Genomic DNA, 20,282 nt, shown 5'->3' with positions numbered 1-20,282 from the left:
TACTACCAATTTAATATACATTAATTAAATTTAATTTACATTCAAAAAGCATGAACACATTTACAGTTTCATATATAATACTCTTCTGTACTTTGCATATCAAAATATTCTTGTTGATGTTCAAATTCACAATAAAAAGAAAAATTATTTTACTTTTCAAAATACAATAACTTCATAGCTTGTTTTTGTTTGTTTTTGTTTTTTTGCGGGGCAATGAGGGTTAAGTGACTTGCTCAAGGTCACACAGCTAGTAAGTGTCAAGTGTCTGAAGCTGGATTTGAACTTACATCCTCCTGAATCTAGGGCTGGTGCTTTATCCACTTCTGTCCCCTACTTCATTGTTTTTTAAGTCCCATACCAAGATTTTCTCTACAGCTGACCAAGTCCTGATGGTGGATTTTCAAAGGGCAGATTTCTGCTTGTGGATTTGCCCTATATAAGCTCTTCCTGTTTATATCATTGTATGACCTTCAGTGCTCATCAGCCCCAATTTGCAGCTTATTTAATTGCAAGCAAAGAAACATTTGAAAGAGAACCCTAGATTTTTTTTACTATACCAGCCCTTACTGTATGACCTCCCCTTGTTTTACACAGCTGTAGTATTCATTTTTGAGGAGAAAAGAAAAATGACACAGTATTATTGAAAATTTCTCCAAAAATTACACAACTCCCCCAAACTAGCAATAACTTTCTAGAAATGTGTAAGTATTTGACCAAATACACTGTTTAAAAATTCATGGGAGGACAGAGGGAAGCCAAGAGAAAGGAAAAAGAAAAATGCATACAAGGTGGAGTGGGAGAATCTCAGATACTAAAGCTGGTCGCTAGCCCATGTCATATAAGAGATGACTTTTCCAGCCTTCTCACAAGTACATGGATGAGAGTTCTCTGAGCTTCCTGGTTTACTAGCCAGTGATGATCAATATTGCCATATAAGAGATGACCTTTCCAACCTTCTTGCAAGCACATGGATGGGAGTTCTCTAACTGAGCTCTCTAGTTTCCTAGCCAGTGATGATCAATATTGCTGTGAAGAAAGAATCTTCTTCCCCAGCAAATAATGGTTCATTTCTAATACTTGGAGGCTCAATCTATAATGAACTTGCGTCTTTCTTACACTACTATTCATGGCAGGTTGTCAACCAAAGAGGTCTATAAAAATTGACCTTGTAATGATCTCCAGTGACCCTACGAGTCAAAATGTCCAAACAGTTTATGTGGCCAAAGCTCACTTAGAAAAGTTCCACCACTGAAATATAGACAAAGTCAGTTATACCATGCCTCCATATTACGTGGATTTGGACATGCTGTGGGTTAGGTTGTGACCCTCCTGACCCATAAGTCTCTACAGTCACTTACTTTTAAAGTTAGTAATTGTTTCATTTCCATAACCGTGTTGAGCCTAGCAGCTAAGGTACGACCTCTCTTGATGCCATAAAGGACAACAACAAATATTGAATAAGTGCCTACTGTGTGCAAGGAACTACACTGGTCATGGGGGAGATATAACATTCATGAGCTTCCTGTCCTCATGGAATTGTCAGTCCAGTAGGCAGCTGATACAAACATAAATGACTATTACATAAGATGAAATATCATAAGAGAGTTTCAGAGGTATATACAAGTTCCATAAGGAGGTCCAGAGGAAGACATTCATTACTGATTTTGGAAGAAGGGACACCAGCAAAGGCATCTTTATCTCTGTCTCTATCTCTATCGATATTGATCTCTCTCTAGATGCAGATCTAGAGAAATACAGATATATACTCACATACATATATGCACATATATGTACACACATATGTATATGTTTACATATACATATACCCACAAATTAAAGAGCAATTTTAGGGAAAGTACTAACAATTGAGATGTCAGGGCAGGCCTGGCATAGGGGATAAAACTTAAGTGGAACTTTGAAGGGAGCTGGGGATCCTAAGCGGCACAGAAAGGAAAGAATATTCTAGGCATAAGGAGAGATATGGGCTCAGAAACAGAATCAGGAGACAAAATGTCACATACAGGAAAAAGGGAGTAGTGTGAGATCAGTCTATAACAGAGGTGTCAAACATGGCGCTTGTGGGTTGGGCCATATGCAGCCCACAACATACCTGAGTGTAGCTCAGACCAGATTAATATGTAATTGGGAAATATTTAACAAAATAAATAAAAATGCAATGCAACATAGATAGTGTTAACTAGGTTTCCTAAGTCAATATGCAGCCTACAGGCATCTTTATGTATGGTTTAATGCCCTCTGTTACTACTTGAGTCTAGAAAGGTCTAGAAGGATAGGATTGAAGCCAATTTGTGAAGGGCTTAAATGCCAAACTGGGGAGTTTGTATGTTCTCTTCATAGCAGTAGGGAACCACTGAAGCTTCTTGAGTAGGGAAATGACAATATGATCTCTACTTTAGAAATATCAGTATGTTATTTCTGTAGAGGATAAACTTGAGAATGGAAAGAAAAGACTTGGAAAGACCAAAGAAAAGGCTATTACAGTAGTTCAGGAAAGAGGTAATGAGGGCTAGAATTAGATTGATGGTTAAGTAGATGGAGGGCAGAGGAGGTATGTGAGAGATGCTGAGGTAGAATCAAAAAGACTTATCAATTGATTGAGTAGGAGGAGTGTAGGAGAGTGAAGAATTGAGGATGATTTGAAGGCTGTAAACCCAAAGAATTAGAAAGATGGTGTTGTCTTCATGCCAGATATAGGGACATTAATCAAAGGAATGAAATTTTGGGGAAATATAATGAGTTTCATTTTAGACATGTTGAATTTCTGATCCTTGTGGGACATCCAGGTGGTCTAGCATGTGGTTGGTTACCAGGTAAGAGGAGCTCAGGAGAGAGACGAGGCTGAATATATACATTTGGGAGTCATCTGCACAGAAATGATGATTGAACTGATGGGGAGCTGATGGGATCTCCAGGAGAGAGTATAAAAAGAGAAGAGAAGTCACTGGACAAAGGGAATACTCAACCAGAGGAGTGGGATATAGATGATGACCCAGAAAAGGAGACTGGGAAGAAGCCGTAAGACTGGTAGAAGGAGAGTAAGGAGAAAGCAACATCACAGAAACCAGGGAGGAGAGAGGATCCAGAAAGGAGGGTGGGGGTGGGAGTATGTAGGTCAAGAAGGACGACAATAGAGAGAAGACTAGTCATTGGTTTAGCAATCAAGCAATCACTGGTGACTTTGTTGAGAGCAATTTCAGATGAATGGTGAGACTGGAAACTGGAATGAATTTAGAAATGAGAAAAGACACACAGTAGGTGTAGGGATGATAAATTCATTCTTTGGAAATTTTATATGGGATAATGTTTTATTTTGTATCTCTTTTTTTCCCCATAAAAGTATTTTATTATTTTCCAGTTACATGTAGAAATAGTTTCCAACATTTGTTTTTATAAGATTTCTAGTTTAAAATTTTTCTCCCTCCCCCCCCCCACACCCCTTCCCCAAGACTTCTTTTGCATTTCTTGAGGTGATAGGATGATAGGATTTGGAACTTAGAGATTACCTGGTCTAAACCCTTCATTTTACTAATGAAAAAAAAAAAAGAAACTGGGGCTTAGAGAAATTAAGAGACTTACCCAAGGTCATACAAGCTAGGAAGGAAAATGCTGGGATCTGAACCTAGGTCTTCTGATGCTAGATATCATCTGTGAAATGGGAATGATAATATTCACACTCCCTACCTCACAGGATGTTGTAAAGGAAGCACTTCAAAGGACTACCCAAAGGCAAATGATTAGTTTGCTTCTTCCATGCAGAGGCAGCAAGATGTAGTAAATAGAGGGTTGACTATGGAATACGCTAGACCTGGGTTCAAACCCTACTTCTGTTGTGCACTATTTGACCATGGACAAATCACTTAGCCTTTCAGTGGTCCAGAAAATTGTCTCATATTTGTGTGAACTTAAATAATAATAATAATAATAATAATAACTGATATTCATATAGCATTTTAAGGTTTACAAAGCATTTTAATAAATGATATAATTTGATCTTCACAACAACCCTGTGAGGTAGATATAGCAATTATTTTATAGTCATATTTTTTTTTTGGTAAGGCAATCGGGGTTAAGTGACTTGCCCAGGGTCACACAGCTAGTAAGTGTTAAGTGTCTGAGGTCAGATTTGAACTCAGGTCCTCCTGAATCCAGGGCCGGTGCTCTATCCACTGGGCAACCTAGCTGCCCCCTATACCTATTTTAAAGATGCAGAAACTGAGGCTCAGAAAGATGATGTGTCTCTAATAGGTCGTAAGTCACTTCATTTCTCTTGGCTGCAGTTTCCTCTGTAACATGAAGGTATTGGACTAGATGATCTCTAAGGACCTTTCCAGTAAGCAGTCTCAGTTTATCCATCACTTGAAAGTTCTGATTCCAGTTCTAAATCTATGATTATGATTCTATGAAAGTACAGGAGACCTGGTGGTCTGCACTGGTAGAAGGAATTTCCTTCCTGGGAGTTCACTAAGCCAAAAACATCACAGTTTCAAATTTTAAAATATATGTATACACATATAGGCATATACACAATATAAATTTATATTTGTACAAGCATATATGAATAAGTATATACATTCATATACACATGTCAACTTATGTATATATACACAAATACTATATATATATATATATAATATTTATATGTCAAACAGTACTTGGATACATGACCCAGTTCTCCCTGTGCCATAATGCAATGATTTGAATCAGCTCACATCCTCCTTCCCACCCTCCCCCCAGATAGCAAATGATACAATATGACAGGCAGAGCACATACAATCAGACTTCCAAGCTTATTTGACAAGTATCCCTTTCCTTGCCTTTTGCTGCATTATGCTCATTATGATAAATGGTGCTTGGGTTTCTGTCCCTCCATTCAATTACAAGTGTCTTTCCATATGTAGTATTTCTGGTCAGGAATCCACAACAATGAGGAATCCAAGTTCATCTGCATCTCCTGGCAATGCTGAATGCGAAACCCAACAGATGGGAATCTAATTGCAGACCTGTTGTGTGGACATTGTTAACAAATGCAGAAGGAGCAGTGTACAGGGCTTTTTGGAACTGAATATGGCTTGGCAGCAGGGGAGCTTCGGCTAATTACCAACATCTGAGTTTCTTGTTTAATGAAGGGGAATGTGGGGGGAAAAAAAAAACCCACACCACAAGCCAGTGGTGCCTACAGCAGTGAGCTGGAGAACCATGGACTTCCCATCACAAAAGGTGCTACAGGCTCACTTTTCCCATCCAGGAGCCTACCATATTAATGAGGATATTTTTGGACTGCATTTTAGCCTCCCTCCTGGGAGTGAATTTCTGAGATGCACTAACATAGCAATGGGAGAAGAAGACAGGTCAAGAACAGGGCTGTTTCTCATTCCAGCTCAAGCTGTTGGCTGCATATGGGGCATTGTTTCTGTGTTATCTCAAGAAACTCCAAGAGTCTAAGTGGGGATAGAGGATGACTTAGCATGCAGTTGCTACCCAAAGCACCTAGCATATAGTAAATGAACAATGAAATCATGTTGATGGATTGAATGGCTGGGAGGGTTAACTTGCTACTTGCTGCATCTTTGGAGTGAGTGTGGGGCTTTCTAGGGGCATCTCCTCTTTACGATGGATATTTTGCTTAAGGTGAGGTAGTCTGTTGTGTCTGGTGATAAATTTTAATGAGGGTGACGAGTGGGGGGGTAGAGAAGGATTGAAATGAGGGGCTACTAATGCACTAGGAAAGGAGTGTGCCGGGATAATAACAGTATTAGCAATGGGAATAGGGACTAGAGGTGTGATTTCATTGGTCTCAGAAACTCCCACAGGAGAAAACTCCCTTTACTGAGGCAGGTCGGCAACTCTGCAACAACTTATAGTCTTAGAGAGTTGTCTAGAACAAAGCTTCTTTACCTGTGGATCATGACTCTATATGGGGTCATGTAACTTAATGTGGGGGTCATGAAAAATTTGGCGACAATAAAAGAGAAGAGAATACCTATCTTATATACCTATATATCTGGGGTCACGTAAAAATTTCTCAGATGAAAAAGGGTCGTGAGTGGAAATAGTTTAAGAAGCCCTGGTCTAGAGCACTGAGAGGTTAAGCAACTTGTCCAGGGTCACACAGCAAGAGGTATCAGAATCAGGGCTTGAATTGAGATCTCTCCGACTCTCTCTACTATTCTAAGCAGTTAACAAGGATGATGATGATGATGAAAACAATGACTGTGACTATGGGGTGAAATCTACATCTTTGGAGGGATCTCTTGAATAGATAAGATTACAGACCAATTTGAATAATAATCCTAATAATATCAGTTCAGGACCAGGTCTTTGCCACAATAAATTACAGAAAAGTTATCCTTAAAAAGTGACCTGTTAGGGGCAGCTAGGTGGCGCAGTGGATAGAGCACCGGCCCTGGAGTCAGGAGTGCCCGAGTTCAGGTCCGGCCTCAGACACTTAACACACACTTACTAGCTGTGTGACCCTGGGCAAGTCACTTGGCCCCAAATGCCTCACTAAAACAAACAAACAAACAAAAAAATACAAAAAATACAAAAAAAAAAAGTGACCTGTTCAATGAGTACCCAAGGTAAGATTCAAACTCAGGTCTTTCTGACTGCAGGTCCAGTATCCTATGCATTAAGTCACATTGACTCCCATCCCTGTAGAGCTTGATTGTTGAGATCTTAGTTGTATCCATCACAGAGAAACCTAAAATAATTGGGTCTAAATATGGGGAAAATCAAAATAAAACAAAATTCAACATTTCAAAGTGAGAGCATCATCACATTGGAGGGCATGAGGAACAGAGGTGAGACTGTGGTACAACAGGAAGAGCACTGAATTTGGAATGGTGAATCTTCAATTCTAGTCCTGATTTTGCCATTAATTCGTGATATGACAAAATAAGGCAGTGAATGAATGAATGGATAAAAATGACTCCCCTTTTGTGCCTCAGTTTCCTCCTCTATAAAATTACAAGGCTAGTTTAGATGATTGTTAAGACTCCAACAGACTCTAAAATCTCATGGTTCTTTGTCCCATCTATTTCCCTTCATATGTGAGTTGGGTTCACACAGTTCTCCCAATATGAGCATTATGTCGAAGAGAGATTAGATTTAATTCTGTTTGACCCCAAAAGACAGAACTAGGAACAACAGGTAGAAGCTGTAAGGGACAAATTTAAAAAAAAATGTTTAAAAAGTTGTTTTTCCCCCAAACAGACATCTATTAAGTGCTTGCTTTACAAATATTATTTCATTTGATCCTCAAACAACCCTAGCAGGAAAGTGGTATTATTATCCCCATTTTAAGATGAGAAAACTGAGTCAGGCAGTGGTTAAGTGACTTTTCCAGGATCACACAGCTAATTAAGGGTCTGAACTCAGGTCTTCTTATTTTCAAGTTTAGGGCTCTATTTACTAAGTCACCTAGCTGTTTCTTTAGACATGATGTGAAGAAATAATTTCTAACCATTAGAACTGTCCAAAAAAGGGAATAGGCTTCTTCAGAAGGTGGTGGGCACCCCTTCTGTGTAGGTCTTCAAGAAAAGGCCTATTTGTCAACTAGATTATATTGGGGATTCCTTTCACAAGGGGGCTGGACTACATCTCCTCTAAGATTCCTTCCAGCTTTCAGATTCTGAAATTCTTTTTTTTTCTTCTTAAAATGTTAATATTTATTTATATAGTTTATAATTAAATATTAAAATATTTTATCTTTGGTTGTGAGATTATCTTCATTTATGTTTTTTAATTGTTTTATTTTATTTATTTTTTTAACATATAAGGTATTTTATTTTTTCCGTTACATGTAAAGATAGTTCTCAACTTTTGTTTATACAAGCTTTACAATTTCAGATTTTTCACCCTCCCTTCCCTCCCTCCCCCCTCCCTTAGACAGCAGGTAATCTGATATAGGTTATATCTATATATCTATATACATATATATAATTATATACACACACACATATATACACACATAATAACATTAATCCTATTTCTGCATTAGTCCTGTTATAAGAGAAAAAATCAGAGCAGTGATGAAAAACCTCAAAATAGAAAAAAACAACAGCACCCAAACCAAAGGAAATAGTATGGTTCATTCAGCATCTATACTCCGCAGTTCTTTTTTTTTTTTTTTTTTTTCTTGGATTTGGAGATCCTCTTCTATCATGAGTTCCCTGGAACTCTTCTGTACCATTGCATTGGTGAGAAGAATATAGTCCATCACAGTAGATCAACACTCAATGTTGATGATACTGTGTACAATGTTCTTCTGGTTCTGCTCATCTCACTTATCATCAACTCACGAAAGACCCTCCAGGTTTCTCTGAACTCCTCCTGCTCATCATTTCTTACAGCACAATAGTCAGATTCTGAAATTCTATTAGTTAAAAGAGTTAAAAATATCTTTTCTGCAAGCCCAGCTGGAATAGCTATATCAAAGATGACCTATAGGAAGAATTCAAAGAAACTTAAGAAGAGTTGAATAAACTGATGCTGAGTAAAGAAAGTAGAACCAAGAGAATAACACAGTGATGACAATGAAATGAACAAAGACAACACTAAAAGGAAATCAAACTGTGATGACTTGCAATGACCAACCTGAGTCTCAGAAAGCAGATGATGAAACATACTGCACCCCTCTCCTCCCTTTAATAGAGAAGTTGGGGACCATGTATGAGAAATATCACATACACTTTGAGATGTAGTCACTTGGTTGGTTTTGCTGAAGTGTTTTTCTTTGAGACAAGGGAGTTTATGTCACGTATGTAAATAATTATTTCCATGTCGTCTCCTCTATTTGTATGTGAATTCCTTGAGAGCAGGGACAGTGTTTTTGAATTTCTTTGAATTGCTAGTGCTTAGCACAGTGTCTGGAACATAGTAGGTGCTTAGAAAATGCTTACTGACTAACTCACTGACTGAGGAAATATCCCAGGAAATGACTTTGGTGTTCAAAACCCCAAACATGCTAATGAAAGGCTAATGTCCCCTTTTACCCAAATTATATTAGCAAAAAAATAATAAAGAAAGTATCACTAGCTGGAATAGTTAAACTTCAGGAGAAATCACTAACTTGTCCAGCTATATTCTGTTTTCCCTAAGAAAATGAGAGACATTGTCAGAATAGGTTTCCTAAGGGTTGCCACTTAACAGTGAGAATAGTTCTGACCCAACAATTACAGGGTGTCCCAAAAGTCTGAGTGCATCTTTAAGTTATTGAAGCTATTAAAGCTTAAAGCTGCACTAAGACTTTTAGGACATTCTGTATGCTTTAGGCATGAATAATAGTTGATATTTATATGGTAGCTTTAATGTGTTCATTGGAGTCTCATTTGAGACTCAAAATCATCCTATGAAGTAGGTATTGTAGATATTATTATTCATATTTCATATATGAAGAAACTGAGACTCAAGTAGCTTAAATGAGTTGCCTCTGGCAACTGAGCCAACAAATTTTAGGGGCCAGATTTGAACCCAGCTCTTCCTAACTTCAAATGTAGGACTCTTACAACAAGCACGAGTCTTTTTTTAAGTACTAATTCACCCAGGAGGAACTATTTCATTAACAAGCATTTGAATTTGGGAAGGCTTAACTTAGGGTTATTTGAGAATTTGCCTGAATAGTAAGGATTAAAAAAATGAAATTTTCAACCACTAATAATGCTTAAGTGTCTCACAAAGATATCTGTTAATAAAAGGCCATAGGAAAAGATTACCTAGCAAATTTGAAAATAGAACAAATAGCAGGTCCAAAGGAAGCAAAAGCCAGAATACAAATTCTTGAGGACATCCCTAGCAAATTCTGCAAGGGACTAAACAGATAAAACATTTGACTCCCACTCCCCGATCCATCTCCCCTACACACACACACCAACCTTCATGGGTAATGAGAGATAGTATGGTGTAATGGAGAGAATCTGGAACTTTGCTCCAGGAGAATTTCGATTGAACCTCAGTTTTTCTATTTATTTGCTTTGTGACAGAGAGAATGCCATTTCTCACCCCTGTGCCTTGGTTTCCTTATCTGAAAAATGGAAAAATAATACTTTGACCACTTACCTCATGGAATTATTGGGAAGAAAGTCCTATAGACAAGAGATTGGCTATTATTATGATGAAAATAATATATACATTTTATATCTATATCTGTATTCTATCCCTATCTATCTCTCATCTCTCATCTCTCGTGTCTCTCTCTCTCTCTCTCTCTCTCTCTCTCTCTCTCTCTCTCTCGAAGAGGGTGGCTATTATTATGATTAAAATAATATGTAAAATAACCAAGTAGAATTGTGATAAGTCCATATGAGAGTGGAGAAGGGGTATATCACCCCTCCCCTGCCCTAGGCCACCTGCATCCCATTAGAGGCTAGAAGAACCCAGTGGAACAAATACTATGAGGTGTCCTTCTCTTACAGCCTTTTTAGTCATATTTCTTGCCCTTCACCCCTCTTTGCTGTACACTGATCCCCAATCCCTACCATTGTAGAATGGAATCCAGAATGCCTATTCTATTTAGATCTTTGAGAATACTTCTTCAAGTGCCAGTCCCCTCCAGGGTCTTTGTCTTGCAGAGTAGTAGACATGGCTGTTCACACCAATTGAATGAGCCTGGTGTCAGCAATTAGACTCCTTCAGCTGAGATGGAGGACTCCTAGGCCTTACTGTCAGCTATGCTTCTATGCCTTTCATACTCCTGGGCACTGCCGTCTTACTTGTGGATGCACCATAAGGACACCTGAGTTGGGGGCAGCTAGGTGGTGCAGTGGATAAAGCACTGGCTCTGGATTCAGGAGGACCTGAGTTCAAATCTGGCCTCAGACACTTGACACTTACTAGTTGTGTGACCCTGGGCAAGTCACTTAACCCTCATTACCCTACTCCCCCCCCCCCAATAAGGACACCTGAGTCTTGCCATGTGGCCATGTGTTCTATGGCTGAACCCTCCTATGTGTGTTATCTCCCACACTTCAGGTATGATCTCCTTGAAAGTGAGGACAGGATGGCTTTCCTATTTATATCACCAGCAATTAGCACAGTGCTGGACACCTAGTAAGCACTTAATAAATGCTTGTTCAGTCATTTATTCACTCCAGTGCTAGGAGGATCTTTTGCTATCAGGGTATAACTTTCAAGGGATAGCAGGAATAGTGGAAAGATTTAACAAAAAGAATAAAGATGAAACATGCCACTTATCTCTAGAGATGATAACCAACAAAGGAAGAGACATGAATATACATATATATGTATATATACGTATATATATGTATATATATGTATATATACGTATATATATGTATATATGGAATTTGTTTTACTGGACTATGATGCTATGCATTGAGTACTTTATTTATTTATTTTTTTGTTTAATCTATTACTGTCTGAAATCTAGTGACGCTGACACACACACGTTCACCAGGAATAGTATCCTCTGTGGACAGGTAGCCCCTGGTGACTTTGACCTGTTGAATAAAACACAGTACTAGTAGTGGACCGCTACACACATGCATCCACAGTTTAAACTACAGTGATTCAATACTGCAACTGAAACAGTACTGCCAGAAAAAGAAAAAATAGATATCAAGTGTTCCCCAATTCATAATTCTTTTTTTCCCCCTTTTTAAACAGTTAATGCTGTTACAAACGCTACTGATGTCAGGACAAGGCAAGACACAAACAGTCCTACATCTTCTCTGCAGTATAAATATGGAAGAGTTTTATACAGTTTACTGGAGTCTGATACTATATTTGTTGCTACCTGTTACAGCTAAAGGAAGAGGGGCTCTCGGGGTCTTCATCGTGGAATGTCCGCTTTAGTCTTCTTCGCTGCCACTTCCTGAGCGATCTTCCTCCTGTTCTACTTCACTGTCATTATCACTCACGACTGGTTTGGCTTGGGATCCCCGGCTGGTGCGTCTCCGACCCTTTAACCGGTCTTGTGCTCTTTTCCGCCAAGCTTAATCTTCACTTTGACAGAGCGAGACTCAGATTCAGATCCTTCCTCTTCTCCCTCTTCTTCCTCTTCACTTTCTTCTCCTTCGCTATCATCCTCTTTTTCAATTTTCTGTCGCACACTGGTGAAAACAGAGTGTAGAACAATGGAGTCTTCGTAGATCAATGAACCTTCCAGGTTGAAGGTCTGGGCATTCTGACACAGCAGCATCACGTCCTTCTCTAGGTCATTGAGGCTACGGTACTTGTGGTTATAGATCCTTTCCTTTATTTTCTTGAAGTCCACAGGTTTTCCGATGAGGTCGTAGCACTCTGGCAGCTCTTTGCGGGAAGGAAGCCGAATAAACATCTCGCTCAGCTGGCGTCCACTACTGTCTTTGTATTTGATCACAGCATCCACAATCTTAATTTTCTTGGTGAGGTTTGGTGGGTTTGGGGAGAGCTTTTCAGCAACGGGTCTGCCACGTTTCTTTTGCTTTTTGCTAACATCACTCTTGTCACGGCTGCGAGTGGTGGTTGTTGGCATTGAGGAGCTGGCATCGCTGTCCCGTTTGCGTTTTCAAGATGACTTCTTCTGCCGGACTTCTTCCTCGATTTCCTCCAGTGTACCTTCCTCTATGACCTTGAGCCACTGCTTCTCGGTCAGCAAGTCACTGCAGTCGACTTCTTTATGGTGGCGGGAGCCGCGTCCAAACATCTTTTCTTCTTCTTCCTCACATGTCAGTCTCTCAACTTCAGCATCATCCTTAATGATCCAAGATAGAAGCTCATCTTCTTCCATCAGGCGTGGCTTTCTTTTGGGGTTTCGAGCTTCCTCTCGCCTATGATCCAAATCCATTCGCATGAAAAGATCAAGTTGCTCTTCATTATGGGCGATCATCTGATTAACGGTCTGGTCATCTGGAACTTCATCTTCTTCCTCATCCTGCTCCTTATGCTCTAGGATTGCTTGGAGGAAAGCTCTTCTTTCATGGCTGGAGGATTTCTGGTCAAACATACCAGCCTGGATAACCCTCTGATCAACATTTAGCTTGTATTTGGCTGCGGCCAAGATCTTCTCTTCCACACTATTGACTGCAGAGACGGAGAACCCGGACTTCGTTTTGCTGCCCAATACGATGGGCACAGTCCTGTGCTTGTAAGTCCTGGATTCCAGTCACTGTCAAAAATTATTACAGTATCTGCAGACTGTAGGTTCAGCCCAAGACCCCCAGCTCGAGTACTCAGGAGAAAAATGAAATACTCAGAATCGGGTTCATTGAAGGTTTTCAGCAACATACCACGGTCTTCAACTTTCGTGGTTCCATCGAGCCTGAGGTATTTAAAGCCACGATATGCAAAGTAATCCTCCATGATGGTCATGAGAGAGGTCATCTGGCAGAAGAGCAGCACTTTATGGTTGGTTGCTCGGAGTTTGGGAAGAATTCGATCTAGGAGTTCAAACTTTCCAGAGGCTCGGTATAAATCCAGGCCTTGGACAATGCCTCCAGTAAATCCCAAGTGCTCAGAGAATGACTCCTCTATGTGCTGGAACATGTAAGGATGGTTGCAGATTTTCCTTAGCTGCATGATGATGGTGTTCATCAGTGTCTTGGTGCCACCCTTCTTGCCCTTCTCTGAGCCATCAGTCAGGAGCACGCCCTTGGCTTGCATGTGCTGGTAGAGGACTCGATGCAGTGCAGACATATCGCACTTGATCCACCTTTTCAGGTAATTGGGCTTCAACTTCTTTCTTTAACCGTCTGAGCAGGAAAGGATGTAGCACTTTGTGTAAACGTCTGATAATCAGAATAGTTTCTTCTTCATTCAGGTCTACTTTTTCTCCTGTCATGGCAAAGGGAGCATTGAACCACTGCTCAAAGGTGCTGCAGCTCTTGAAGATGGTTGGGAGGAGGAAATTGAGGAGTGCCCACAGCTCAGGTAGCTTGTTCTGCAGGGGTGTCCCTGTCAGTAGCAGGCTTCGGGGAGCTACATAGTGTGTGTTCAGGACCTGTGTTAGTTTGCAGTGATGATTCTTCATCCTGTGACCTTCATCTACAATCATATACTTCCAGCGAATCTTGGCAAGAATGTGCTTATCTTTTATGATGTATTCATACGTAGTTAGCAAGACATTGAATTTCTCACTCCGAAGCTGAGGTACAAAAGCTCCTCTCGCTGCTGGAGAGCCCTTGTAGGACACCTTCACCACAGAAGGAGCCCACTTATCAAATTCTTATGCCCAATTTGACAGAGTTGAAAGAGGTACTATGATGAGGAAAGGTCCGTTGATCCGCTTGTGTTCCATGAGGTATGTAATTAAAGCAATTGTATGAATAGTTTTGCCGAGGCCCATTTCATCTGCCAGGATGCCATTCAGATTATTATTATATAAGGACACCAGCCACTCCAAACCCTTAATCTGGTATTGTTTGAGTACACCATTCACCATAAGTGTAGACTGTTTGTCCACCTCTTCAGTGACTGCATGGGCCACAGCATAATATGACTGCAGACCACGAGCAAGGGCTTGGGAGACACCATACTCATCATCAACATCTTGCTTGGCATTCTCAATAATATGTCTTGCATCAACTTCAGAAGCATCATCGCTATCTGGATCTAGGATCTTTTTCTTGTCATCCACAGGGAGGGTAGGCTGTGATGGTTGTGGCTGTTCTTCTTCCTCCTCCTCCTCTTCTGAACCGCCCTCTTCACTGTCAGATCTTGGTGCCACTTCATATCCTGGATTCATCTCTAGCCATGCCTCCAACTGTCCTGCTTTGGGGGCATCTGTGCCAGTGAGGATTTTCCCACTTCCTACATGGATCACTTTCACAGGGAGATCACTCATCTGATTAGTTTCATCCAAAGGCTTCTTTTTCCTTTTCTTCTTTTTTTCCTTGGCAACTTGTGCAGCCTTGTGTTGTCGGACCAGTTCTGTAAGGGTAGCCACATATTCATCTGTCTGCTGAAGTAGGTATGCTAGACGCTTATCTTTCTTCTGGTCAATAAGCTTCCTATATCCTTCTTCATCTTCAGTCATTAGTCTTCGCATCCTCTCCTTCTCAATCCGTTCATCTTTCTTCTGCTCCCGCTCAGTATTGGCATGGTATGTAGCCACAGCTTTTGTAAGTTTTTGGATTTTGCCAGTGACAGATCGATGGTATTCTTTGAAATCCTTGGCATGTTGAAGAATGTTATTGAGGTATTCCTGGTGCTTTTGAAGGCCTTTCTGCTCTTGTTCAATCTTTTGCTGCTTCTCCAGTTTCTCTATTATTCTAGCCTCACAAAGGGACTGCCGCTTACTGCGTTTGTAAGCCTTGGCATTCAGTGCAGTTTCCAGGGCCGTGTCTCTTCTCATACACACCACAACTTCTTGACGCAGCTGTCTCTGGAAGTTCAGGGGTCTGAGTGCTTTGAGTTCAATGGTTATTTTTGTTCTCAAGCCTCCAGCCAGGGATCCAGGAAGGTTTTCAAGTTCCTGAATTTGATGGGCAATCTGGGCCTGTAACCTATATTCTCTCTCCTGCAAAATTTCCAGGGGATCAAGTCCTCTTGGCTTCTGGATAGGAGTGATTCTATTCTGCTTTTGATGGAGTTGAACCATGGGGGCAGGCTGGGCTGGCTGCCCAGGGGACTGTGTTTGTGGTGGCATGACAGGAGAAGCTGCAGGAAGTACTGCAGGGGGTGCTGGTGAAGGACGCCCAGTTGGCTGGTGAAGAATCAGTTTCTGAGGTGTGCTAGTGGGGGCTGCAGCATTTGCCATGGGCCCTCCAGGCCAGGGCTTTGGGGGTCCACCAGGAGGCTGTCCAGGCATTCCTGGGGGAACTCCTGAGGGGCCAGGAGGGGGCATGTTTGGCCCACCCATAGCATGAGGTCTGTTATAATTTGGAGCTGCAAGTCCTCCTGTCATAGATATAGAGGGTGGAGGTAGTGTTGGCATTTGCTGCTGCATTCCTGGCATTGGTCTTTTCCCCTGCACTGCCATCTGCAGGTGATCTAGTAAAGGCTGTCCCCTCACCAGCATTTTATAGGCCATAATTTGAGCTCTGAGCTGATGCAGCTGGTTTTGATTAAAAGGCGTTGGGCCATGGTTTTGTTGTCCTAATGCTTGTGGGTCACTACCATCTAACGGTACTCTACCAGGACCAGAAGACATCTGTGGGGCTGAGGATGGGCCATTAGCTGGAACAGGACTTGAGGCATGCAAAGGGCCACCCAGAGGAGAGGGATAACCTTGAGAATGCTGATCCATTGGGCTTGGAGGAGGCCCCATCCCAGGATGTCCCCCAGACCTCATTCCCATCCCTTTCATCTGGTTATATCAAGGATCATCCGACATTCCCTTCTCATGCATGGAATCCATTGGCTAGCCTAGAGTTCCAGTCTAGTCTAGTCTAGTCTGGTCTGGTCTGGTCTGGTCTGGTTCTTCCTCAACTCCTCTGCCAGGAGCCTGCTTCAGTCAGGAACTCCCCAGCAAGCTGATTGTGGAAGCTTTTTATAGGTCTGGAACAGAGGTGGTCCTTACACACTGCTTCAAGCTGATTGGTTGGCGTCATCCAAATCCACTGGTTTTGAAGGTGTTCTCAAGTTGAGTTCACAGTCTAGTTTCTGAGAACAATACCTTCTTCAGGGCTAGCCAGGTTAACATCCAGTTAAGTTGAAGTAGGCTGATCAGCAGTCAATCACTCTCACTTGATTCAATCAGTTTAGATTAATCTCCAGGTGGGTCTTTGAGTATCTGCTGAGGTTTCCTGCCACTCTAGAGACTGTACAATTTTTGGTGACATTAGGCTTCTCCTTTTCTGGAGATAAATCAGAGATTATCCTTTGAAAGATATTGATTCTGAGAGGAATGAAGACCACCCAGATAAATCAGTTGAAGGAAGTGGGTACATTTTAGCTTATGCATTTGATGCATATTATCTTGAGGATAACCTCCAGGACCCTGAGGAGGTATGGGATGTCCTGCCGAAGGTGGCCCAGGGCTAGGGCCCATCATACTGTGTGCAGAACCAGGTGAGGGTCTAGGACTACGGCCCAGCATAGCACCAGGGGATGGTCCAGGCCCAGGAGAGGGTCCTGGCCAAGGTGTTCCTCCCAGAGGTGGGTCTGGAGTAGACATCTTCAAAGAAGCTGCTCAAAATAGTCTCCTACTGTCTGGCAATCCTATCTTTCCTCACTGCGAAGTCCTCTGAAGTCCCGTTTCCACTCCTCCACGCCAAGGTCAGGAACCAAAAGACCAAGCAAGTACTTTATTTTTTAAAGCATTTTCGGGAGCAGCTAGGTAGAATAGTGGATAAAGCACCGGCCCTGGATTCAGGAGATCTGAGTTCAAATCTGACCTCAGATGCTTGACACTTACTAGCTGTGTGACCCTGGGCAAGTCACTTAACCCTCATTGCCCCCCCCCCATTCTTTTAATATGCTCAATTGAGGGGGAAGGTAATTAGGAGCTATAGATTAATTTTAAAAGTTAGTAAGATTAATACAAAAAAATTAACATTAATTAAAAATACTTATTACTAGTTACAGTTGGGTGACACAGTTGAAAGAATCCTAGATCTGGAGGCAGGAAGACCTGACTTCAAATCTGGTTTCAAACATGTATTATTTATGTGACCCTGAGCAAGTCACTTAACCTCTCTCTGGTTCAATTTCTATTATCCCCATTTCTAAAATGGGGATAATAAAAGCATCTACCTCCCAGTATTGTTGTGAGGATCTAATTAGATAATAATTATAAAGCACTTGGCACACAGTAAGCACTAGATAAATGTAAATATATAAATAATGTGGCTATATAAATATTATTATTAATAGTAAAGCATTTAGTACCTGGAACACAGTAAGTTATATATATATATATATATATATATATATATATATATGTGTGTGTGTGTGTGTGTGTGTGTGTGTGTGTATCTATCTATCTATGTATGTGTATATTAGCTATTATTATTACTATTATTTTATTTATTTATTTGTTTGGTTTTTTTTTTGGTGAGGCAATTGGGGTTAAGTGACTTGCACAGGGTCACACAGCTAATAAGTGTTAAATGTCTGAGGCTGGATTTGAGCTCAGGTCCTCCTGAATTCAAGGCCAGTGCTCTATCCACTGTGCCACCTAGCTGCCTCCTATTACTATTATTTTAAAATATATACTTTTTAAAAAGTATGAGACTTAAAACCAGAGACTTGGGTTCTAGTTTCTGCTCTGATATTTCCTATCTGTCAGACCCTGAGACAATAGAGCACTGACTGGAGTGAGAAGACATGGATTTAAATCTCACCACTAATACTGGCTCCAGTGATCTTTAGCAAGTCACTTAGCTTCTTTAGGCCTCAGTTTTACTATCAGTATAATGGGGATGTTGGACTAGATGGATCTGAGGTCTCTTCCTGCTATAGACCTATGATCCCAAGTTACTTAGCTTTTCAGAGCCCCAGGTTGCTCATTGGCAAAATGAGGTTAATGATACTAGCATTCAAATGATTAAAAGAAAAAATATAACACACCCTACAGGCTATGGAAATGTGACTTATCATTATTATCAATAATGGAACCAAAATAATGATGATGATAGTCGGTTTTAAATAAATAAATAATAAACCAGCAAGAGAAATGATTCACAGATAACTTTTTTTTTAAAGCTAACCATAATTTATAGATTAGAGCTAAAACACATCTTCCAAATCATCTGGTCAACCCCCATTCATTCTAGAGATGGGAAAACCAAGGCCAAGAGGAAAAATGACTTTTCTAAGATCACACTGTGAATGGGCAAATAGCAACGGGAATAGAACCCATGTGTCTAGATGTGGTCTGGTGCTCTTCTCACTACCCCACATGGCTTTCTCCCTACAGCACATAAAGATTCTAAGATTCCAAGAATTAGTTGTAATGAGCTGCCCTGGAAGATTAGAAGGAGCAAGTCGGACCAGGCAAACACTGTTTCAGACAACATCAGCTGATGTTTCATTACATCTTATATCCACAATGTTTTTTTTTTTGGTGAGCAGTGAGGGTTAAGTGACTTGCCCAGGGTCACACATGTGTAATTTAAGATTCTAAATGTGGATTCTAATGTGTTTCCCCAGTTTGGGGGAAACTGACTAAAAATCACTGATAAAACAAGTTTAGGTTTTTAAGGGTTTATTGGAAAATAGAAAGAAAAAGATTGAGAACAGAATTCTAACAGCCTGGCATTCCTATCTTTCCTCAAATTTCCTGTGAAGTCCTCTGCCGCCACCACCATCAAGTCAGGAAGACAAAAGGCCAGCGCTCTCTGCGCAGGCTCCCTTTCCTCCTTCCTGTCTCCTCCCAGACCATAGGAGGCTCCTCCAGTTGATTGGCTGGTAGACTTGATAGACAGCACCCATGAGCAAACGTCATTTCCTGACGCCAAGGAAAAGCCACAATGCCTGAGGCATTTTCCTCATGGTGGAGCTCTCCACAGCAAGTCTCCAGTAGGTGGCGTCATTCCAATCATTACACACAGCTAGTAAGTGTCAAGTGTCTGAAGCCGGATTTGAACTCAGGTCCTCCTGAATCCAGGGCCAGTGCTTTATCCACTGAACCATCTAGCTGCCTCTGTTTCATTACATCTTGCCCATGCTGGGCACAGAAGTGAGGATTCACAAGGATGATATCAAATACAGAAAGCTCTAAAGTCTCACCAGGTTGCCCTACCCACATTTTGCCATTTATATTTTGAGAATCATAACTTCAATGATTCAAAAGATCTATAATCTCATTGGTATGGCTTTGGAATCAAAGGATCCAGGTTCAAATCCTGCCTCTAATACTCTTTCTATGACCTTGGGCAAGTCCTTTCACTTCCTCAGGATTCGGTTTCTTCAGCTGTAAAATGAGAAGGTTGGATTAGATGGCCTCTGAGGTCTAACCCTAGAGTCTATTATGCTAGGAACACCATTAGGTTGGATTGCAACCTCTCCATAGCTTAGCTATATAGCTCTTTGTGAGTTGCTGCGGTTGGAATTACTTGTCATCTGGTGAGCAGTCTTCCGGTGATGACTTAGCTAAAGTGATTCTTAGATGAGGGAGACATACTTTGTCAAGGGGAGGCGGAACATCCTCTACAGACTACTAGTTGCAGCTGAAGTAGGCACTTGCATAGCTTTAAAGAACCCAGAGCTAATCCCAAGCCACTGTGAGCCATTGGAGGAGGACTTCATAGATACAGGGTGGGAGAATATTATTTTCATCAGCCACCATCTTGAATTTTATAGTTGACACCACATTGAGATAACATTTTCAGCTATACAACTCTGCTACCTAGGCTATCATTCCCATTTTATAAATGAGGAAA

The 20,282-nt window shown here is 41.0% G+C and overlaps 1 protein-coding gene across 1 annotated transcript; it reads right to left on the bottom strand.

The window, feature by feature from the left end:
• Positions 1–11,637: 11,637 nt before the first annotated feature.
• Positions 11,638–17,074, bottom strand: LOC122741498 (transcription activator BRG1-like). The gene is given in 6 exon segments (XM_043985017.1): positions 11,638–11,956; positions 11,959–13,043; positions 13,045–13,113; positions 13,115–13,666; positions 13,668–16,323; positions 16,846–17,074. Coding segments are annotated over 6 exon segments (4,719 nt in total). The 3' UTR covers positions 11,638–11,828.
• Positions 17,075–20,282: the final 3,208 nt, after the last annotated feature.

The sequence above is a fragment of the Dromiciops gliroides genome, chromosome 2 (assembly GCF_019393635.1).
Source record: "Dromiciops gliroides isolate mDroGli1 chromosome 2, mDroGli1.pri, whole genome shotgun sequence".
Taxonomy (NCBI): domain Eukaryota; kingdom Metazoa; phylum Chordata; class Mammalia; order Microbiotheria; family Microbiotheriidae; genus Dromiciops; species Dromiciops gliroides.
This window is presented reverse-complemented; position numbering and strand designations above follow the sequence as displayed.